We start from the raw sequence: 8217 nt of genomic DNA on the forward strand, positions 1-8217 counted from the left end.
TATAAAATATATATTAATAAATATATACAAAATAAACAATAAGGGGGTAAGTATCCAAACAAAAGCAAATGTATTTATAATAAGACTATACCCAACAGTGAGAACACAGCCCAAGCATGTGAAAACCAACAGCAATGGGGAGGTCAACCCTTCCATAAGTAATAACCAAAGCCACTCAGACAGAGATGAGATTAATTGATGTTACCTTTGCCTGACTGGAGTTCACACCAAGACCAGACGCATAAAGGAAACCCAGAGCCTAAGCACAAAGAAAAGAAACAATATTACATGGTAGCATATGAGCATGCCTGGATCATTCAAAAGGGGTTGTCCAGTTTCAGTAGATTATTGTTATTTCTAATATACCTGTCGCATCAATTTGTCGTGGCTTTCTAGATCTCTGTTTGCCGTCATTCACTGTTTACTTTCATGATGGGCACACAAGTGCATCTGAGCGGCCACCATATGAACATGGGCTCATGATTTTTTTTTTATCCACTGGAAGTAAACAATCAATGAGAGCAGGCAGAGAGCTAGAAAACTGTGCAGAATTGATCATTTGTATTGTTATCGGTTGAGTTGTTTTGCTTTCTGTACTGTGGACATGTTTTGCAATTTGTTAAAGGAGAAGGAAATCTTGTCAGAACTCTACAGACTTTTTTGTTGTCACCCAAGTTATTCTTATTTTGATGCTTGTTTTCAAAGTGTTTATTTTTTGTGTAAGTAAATGGCAATAGAGATAATAGAAATGATCTGAATTAACAAAAAAGTGGATATTATTAAATTGTACATTGTATATTATTATACAAACATTAAAGAGATTTTCTGGGCAGAATTCTTTATTTTTTTTTATAAAGGTGTGTTAGTACTAGTAATGGGTTAATAAGTACACCCATATACCTTGAACAGTGTTTGGAATGAGTTCTGGGTGTCTGCTGTTCCTCTGCATTTGTTTACACGGTGTAACTTTCTGCTGTGCAGCTTCCTGTGTTGCTTCTACACTAGTTCCTTCTCACTCAGGGAATCAGCTGCTCATTTTTGTTTTCTAGCACCTTAGACATTGCTGCACTCAAGGTATTAAAGAGTGCATTTTTTTTTAACTTTAGGCCTTATGCACACAACTGTAGTTGTGCGAGTTCTACAGAAAATAAGACAGATGGCATACAGATGCCATCAGTTCATATTTTCCACAGACTAGCAATAGAATAGACAAAAGCTTGAAAAAATGGTCAGGAATAGGCATTGCAAATAATTACAGAATATGGGGTTCTTACTGTCTGCCCTCGAGGTGATCCCTGCTCAGTCAATTTCTCCAGAAGAGCCTTGGCTGAGGGGATATCTTGTTTTAAGGGATCTCCAAACAACAATGCATAGGCCACCTTCTCCATGGCTTTAATGTGATTCAGGTCAGAAGCTTTCATGAAGTACTGGTACGCCCTGCAGAAGAGAGGAAACAGTAAGAACCTGCAATAATCATCATAGGAAAGGAGCACAGAATTCAATTATCGGGGAAGGGGTACAATACATACTCTCTCCTCTGTGACCTCTTTGTACTCTCATTCAGTATCTTCATCCCTTGCTGGTAAAGATCTTCAGCTTCCTGCATCTGCCGCCTTTGGGTGGCCTGTTCCTCCGCTGAAAAAAATAAAAAATTAGAAAAGTCATATCATTTACTGCTGGGTACGCATATGACAACACTACCATATATAGCAACGCCACTCAGTTCTTGCAGGTACCATGTATAAGGACACTAACCTCAGTGACAACAGTAATGACATACGGTACATGGAGAATGAATGATACGGAACTGCAAGGAGAAAAGGGAGGATACAGACACAATCATACCCAGTCTCCAATCACAAAAGGCTGTCCCAACCCATGAACCTGCATAGTGAGGCCATGTACAAATATAACGCATCTGTGATACAGTACAATATCAACCACTTTCACACACTGCACCAAAAATAGTCAGGTTTTATGCCACCTGTGGGTTTTCAGTCACCAGAATTTCAAATATACAGTTTCCTTCTGTTTTGCAAGAACATAGGCTGAAACAGGTTGCAGCACAAATGATACTTATTCCCCATCTTCTAGACTGGACATCAGTGTCAAATTGCTGCGAGTCCAACTGCAAGGGAACTCAATGAGGAGAATGGAGGCCTGAACGTTTCCCCAAATGCTCTATGTGAGTGGAACATTGGTGCAGATATGAGGCTAACTCCCTGTTCAGTTCTATAGGGCTGACTGAGATTATGCACCATTGCTGTGGTGACAAATAGTGGTAAATAAATAGTGTACAATAGTAGATGCAGCTCCCCACCTTTTTTTTTTTCAAAAGTAAATTATGAGGGATTGTCCAGACCACACAGGTTACTACTGCTCCATTAAACAACAGTTAATAAGACATTATATATAGGATACATTATTAATGAGGACTTACTTTCACAGAAGCCCCATCTCTTGTCATTCTTGTAATTATAGGTAGTGGCACACCACAATCTCCCATCTTCTCTTCCATCTGATGTGCATTCATCATATTCCTTCTCCATAAATAGGAAAGGGAAGTAACATGGCTCACCATCCGAGGTTCCCCCGATAGCTGTGATCACTGATGGGAGACATTACAATTTAGTCACAAAACTCTAAAGCTCCACCACTTTGTGCTGGTCTCTGGGCTTTACAATATATAGTGTAAACTTGGTCAAATGGGAGGAAGTTTCTAATGATCAGTGTTATAATCCTTAGGGAAGGCGGCCCACTTCAACAGACACCCTCTCCTGTAGTGGTCACAGCGTGTTGCATATGTTTTGTATAGACTCTTCTATGACGGTCTGATAATCTGGCTCTCATTATGTAACATGATGAAAATGTATATTATGGTTTATGAAGCAGTTATTACACAGGCTGCAAGCCATGCTTGTAGACTCAGGATAATGAAGGTGTCTTGGACATCATGTTTCAGCAATTCCATTACAAGTATTCCTCGCTCAGCATTCTACTTCTTACAAGTAACTTTTCACATTTTGTCTCCTTCACTGTTTCAGTCACTTTCAGGTCACAATTTGTTTAGAGGAATTTGCTTTGTGAGCCAATGAGCTTGAGGGGAAATGGTGACGCGGCCAACACCTGCCAGGCGCAGGCACGGTGCACACAGCCTGTGACAGATGGAAGTTTCACACAGACATCTGGATGATGAAACCTCAGAAAATAGTTACTGCCCAGAACGGTCCTAAGTGAAATCAGAGCTGCAGAATCTACAATCCAGTCTCACACATGTAAGTAAAGGGCGGGAGCTAGAACTCCTAGCTGTATGCATTCTGCCCTGTCGGGGCAATAAAGAAGAAGTCCAGCAAAAGCCAGAAATCACTCATGAAAAGACACACAAGGTCTTTCACATCAGCAGCTTTTCCATGGAACTGCTTGCTGAACATTAAACAGATCTAACTGAAAATGTATATAAATGCTGCTATATGGGAATCTAGCATTGTCTGGCAGGGAAGGGGATACAAGGCAGGCGAAGGCCAGCAGTGGACTTTCATGTGAGTTATATTACAAGTGCCAACAAAACAAAAGACCTTCACTGGCTTACATGTGTGCAGCTGTAATGTGCCCATATACAGTATACCACCTCACTACTGAAGCCTATTACTGGCCTCCGCATTCATAGGCTGTATACCACTGAGGCCAGTGATTGACTTCATGGTGGCGTGTGTGTGTGTGTGTGTATATATATATATATATATGTGTCTGTCTATCTATCTTATCTATCTATCTAGTGTAATCATCACAGAACTGGAATGAGGTTATAGAAGGCAACACTAGCTCTAAGAATTGATGCATGCAACTTTCCCAGGGAACTGGACAGGCTCTCCACAAATGTTTTTTTTCTTATCAAGTATTACAGAACTGAGGTCTCAGCACTGGAAGTAATGGAGTAGAAAACTGGTAAGGTTCACTTATTTTATGATTAAAGGAAAAACTCTAATTTTGTGGTAGGGGGTGGATATGTTATGATACACACTGTGAAGCAATGCTGAGCAATGGGGACATACTAGAAGTCACCCAGCCAACCAGATGACACCATGATACAAATAATGATGGTAAAGCCTCGCTTACACTAGAAGTGGTTACAAAACACAAGATACGGCATGCATCACTAAACCAGATATTAGAGCATTGGGCGCTATCTGGTAATTGAACTTCATTTACTTGTGACATTTGCTGTTTTGTTGTGGCAGAATTTTTTCTCTAAAAAGTGACATTAAATAATAGTGTCATATTGGTGGTCACCTTGAAGTTAGCAACCAATAACAGTCTTATCATGACTGTAAAGAGAAAAAAAGCCGATATTTCTGTAAGTGAAGTAAAATCACTGCAGCTACCTCTCTCACAACTGTCCATCAGTACAGAACTACATTATGTTTTGAGTGTAAGTGGTCAGTGTGACCTGTGCTCCTCCAGGCCAATGATCAACCAACTGTTTATGTAACATTCACCATTGTAATACAGCAATGCTCTATGGGACTTAAAGGGATTGTCCGGGATAAAGTAAAACTTCACCCCTAAACTAAACCCCCTCTGCCCCTGCCTAACTTCTAATTTACACCCTTAAAAAATAAACAAATGTACATTTACCCATATGCCTAGGAAGGTCATGTGACTGCCCCAGGCACATTTTCTGATTTCCTGGTGATGTCCCGTTTCGCTGTTTCCGGAGATGGGAGGCCGCCAGTACTACCCTCTCTCCCCCCTCCCCTTCATATTCACCCACGCTCACCACTCATTTCCTCAATGGCCATCGCTTCCTTCAAAAGTGAGCCAGCACCATAGAACGCCAACAGAAACAAAAAGAATCAGCGTTCTATTGTACATGCGTGGCCTCTGTCGGCTTTCTATTGCGCAGGCACCAATTCTGGATCCCAGGTGTGGGCAGAAGAGGGGTCAGCAAAGTCATCTCCAGGACAACAAGACAGGTAAGTATGATGGGGTGGGGAGGAGTTGGGGGACTGAGTTGGTTAGCTAGGAAGGTAGGTAGCTAGAACTAGTAGTCAGTGGGCTAGCTAGGGACATGGGAGGGGGGGTCTGAGTGAACTGCTATGGATCATGGTAGTTGTATGCTATGACAGAAGGAAGCTGCCCATGTAAATAAATGCAGAGGACAACAGAGAAAGCCAGAAAACACCCAAAACACAGTGAAAGATATTTGGGTGCACTTAGTGCTATCAATGTGTTAATAACTGACATTTTTTATCTGGAAAATCCCTTTAACTCTTAGCCCAAGCCTGGAGAAAATGCATTGTAAAAGACAACACAAGAAGTTACATTGGTTAGCTAATTTAGATGTTATAGCTCTCCAACAATATAGCCAAATACAGCAAGTAATACTGTTTTGTTTTTTTTTTAATTCTGATCGATCAGTTGTTCATGTTGATGATTGGTTCCTTTGTAGGAAGGATCTCACTATCAATCTATTGGCCGCATCACAGCTGCCCAAAAACTTCTATGTATGGCCAGCTTAACATAGGAGTGGGAGACATATGATAATGTAACAAGGTAGATTCAACAGGTCTGGAAAAGCTGGGTTATGGCTCCATCAGCAGCTGTATTTCTCGACACAATGACTGCTCTCCAGGTTTACCAGAAGCTTAGCATAGGAAGACACCTGTAGAACTGCTAGAACTCTGTTTGATTTTAGCAATACGCTGAAAGACAGAAGACCCCACATATACCATTCTCTCTAACACAAGTGAGTAACATTGCCCTCTCGGACTGTACCTGATTTTTGGATGTCTGCTTTGTCCGCCTCCCTCTTTCCCTCCTGCTCTTGTGAGGATCCAGTGTCTGACCCTCCATCCAGGCTGTCTGTGTTGTCCAAGAAAGTCACAGTCTGTGTGTTTGGCTCAGACTCATCCTGTTGGGCTTCCTGGTCGGAATTTAGAGTTGCAGATGTCTGAGGGTTGTCCGCTGTACTAGTAGTCTCCTGACTGTCCTGGGGTATCTCATTCTCCATCCACCTCTCTGCATCCGGTTCCTCATACAGTGTCTTATCTCCAGTGGGGTAGTGCGTCTCCGGCTCTGTGATTTCCTGGTAATGGACAATGGAGATCACATAAGTCCCAATACATATGTCAGGGGAGACCGGAGCAAGGTGAGAGATGAAGGTTTCACTGACAGATGGTGCAAAACAAAAGAAGCGGCACCAAAAACCACATTGCCTCCTCTCCCTCTGCACCCCATGTTACACTATATAAGAACACTACATATGGAGGCTTCCGCAACGTAGCACTTACCGAGGTTTCATCATTGTCTCCTTCATCATCTGGAAGAAAAGAAGAAACAAGTTTGTGTCAGTCACTGCCCCTGCCAGCTGACAACTGGTGTCCTGTCTGAGCATACTGGTGTCCTGTCTGAGCATACTGGTGTCCTGTCTGAGCATACTGGTGTCCTGTCTGAGCATACTGGTGTCCTGTCTGAGCATACTGGTGTCCTGTCTGAGCATACTGGTGTCCTGTCTGAGCATACTGGTGTCCTGTCTGAGCATACTGGTGCCCTGTCTGAGCATACTGGTGCCCTGTCTGAGCATACTGGTGCCCTGTCTGAGCATACTGGTGCCCTGTCTGAGCATACTGGTGCCCTGTCTGAGCATACTGGTGCCCTGTCTGAGCATACTGGTGCCCTGTCTGAGCATACTGGTGCCCTGTCTGAGCATACTGGTGCCCTGTCTGAGCATACTGGTGCCCTGTCTGAGCATACTGGTGCCCTGTCTGAGCATACTGGTGCCCTGTCTGAGCATACTGGTGCCCTGTCTGAGCATACTGGTGCCCTGTCTGAGCATACTGGTGCCCTGTCTGAGCATACTGGTGCCCTGTCTGAGCATACTGGTGCCCTGTCTGAGCATACTGGTGCCCTGTCTGAGCATACTGGTGCCCTGTCTGAGCATACTGGTGCCCTGTCTGAGCATACTGGTGCCCTGTCTGAGCATACTGGTGTCCTGGAGCATACTGGACTGTGGGCTCCCAGCACAATATAGCGTGACCATTCTTATGTAGCCCCTCTTCTTTTCTGCTGTCAGACAGGAACCCCCCTTTAATGTTAAACAAGATCCCCTCTGTTCAAACAGCATCTCCTGCTCTTTTTTCAGTCAGTCAGTCCCTCTTCAGTAAGTCACCCCCTCTTCGGTCAGTCAGTCAGTCAGTCAGTCACCCCCTCTTCAGTCAGTCAGTCACCCCCTCTTCGGTCAGTCACCCCACTCTTCAGTCAGTCAGTCAGTTCTTCTTCTTTCTGTCACAGTCTCCCCGTCTGCTGTCAATCCCCTGTCTCTCAGCCCCGGTTCCTGTCACTTACCGGCCGCAGTTTGACAGATCCCATACCCGAGCAGAGTTGTTATGATACCGCAGTAAAGACCCAGAAGCAGCAGAGCCCGTACCGTCCGACCCCCCATTCTTTAGCGGACCTGGCCCCGCAGTGAACCTGACTGAAAGCTCCTGGCCCCAGCCGCGGCCTAATCCAGAACCCAGAGCCACCCGAGCATAGAACCCAACGAATCACCGGCCTCGGCTCTTCCACCTGGACCAACCAGGAAGCAAGAGTTGCAAGCCAGCCAATCATTGAAGGCGGGAGGGAATTCCGGCCTAGACGTTTCGTCAGCCGTGTGCGGCTACATGGCCCTCTCGGATTGGCCGCAGCTCGAGATAGTAAACAAACTACAATTCCCGGCATTCTCCGCCGTCTCCGCCTTACACACGCTGCATGGGATATGTAGTCTTTAATATACAACCTGAAATGTAAGACGTGCAGGCAGACTGATAGAGACAGAGTAGTCACCCTTCCCCTGGCAGTACAGGGCTGTACATTCTGTGCAGCAGCCATGATATACATTATAAGTAGTAGAGGCGCTGCTTTAAGTAACTGACCAAGTTCAAGTTGAATATTTGAAATACAAAAGTTATCTAAAGTGTGGAATTCTGGAAGAGATCACTGCTTAGATTCTGAAGCCTACCTTAAAGTGTATCTTCAGTTATAAACAACTTTTCGTAAATGAATTTTAAGCTAGATTTGTCTAGTATTAAACCTCACATATACAGAGCTCTATGGGGAAGGGAGGGAGGAGCAGAACCATGCACAGGTCGCCCCTGCATCAGCTGCAATGAACAGGAGCCATGGAAACACTTTCACCAAACCAGACAGGAAGGGCCCCTTCACACGGCGTAAGCGCGC

The 8217-nt window shown here is 44.2% G+C and overlaps 1 protein-coding gene across 1 annotated transcript in view; it reads right to left on the reverse strand.

Moving 5' to 3' along the window:
• SEL1L (SEL1L adaptor subunit of SYVN1 ubiquitin ligase) overlaps nt 1–7565 on the reverse strand; it is a 27913-nt gene extending 20348 nt beyond the window's left edge. The window contains exons 1-7 of the mRNA XM_075282335.1: nt 7345–7565; nt 6291–6319; nt 5776–6085; nt 2441–2608; nt 1530–1635; nt 1275–1437; nt 206–259 (exon numbers count right to left, since the gene is read on the reverse strand). Of these exons, the coding sequence (XP_075138436.1) occupies nt 206–259; nt 1275–1437; nt 1530–1635; nt 2441–2608; nt 5776–6085; nt 6291–6319; nt 7345–7441 (927 nt within the window). The 5' untranslated portion in view covers nt 7442–7565. The remainder of the gene's footprint in view (nt 1–205; nt 260–1274; nt 1438–1529; nt 1636–2440; nt 2609–5775; nt 6086–6290; nt 6320–7344) is intronic.
• Between the last annotated feature and the right edge of the window lie 652 nt (nt 7566–8217).

Source organism: Leptodactylus fuscus, chromosome 7 (genome assembly GCF_031893055.1).
Source record: "Leptodactylus fuscus isolate aLepFus1 chromosome 7, aLepFus1.hap2, whole genome shotgun sequence".
Lineage (NCBI taxonomy): Eukaryota > Metazoa > Chordata > Amphibia > Anura > Leptodactylidae > Leptodactylus > Leptodactylus fuscus.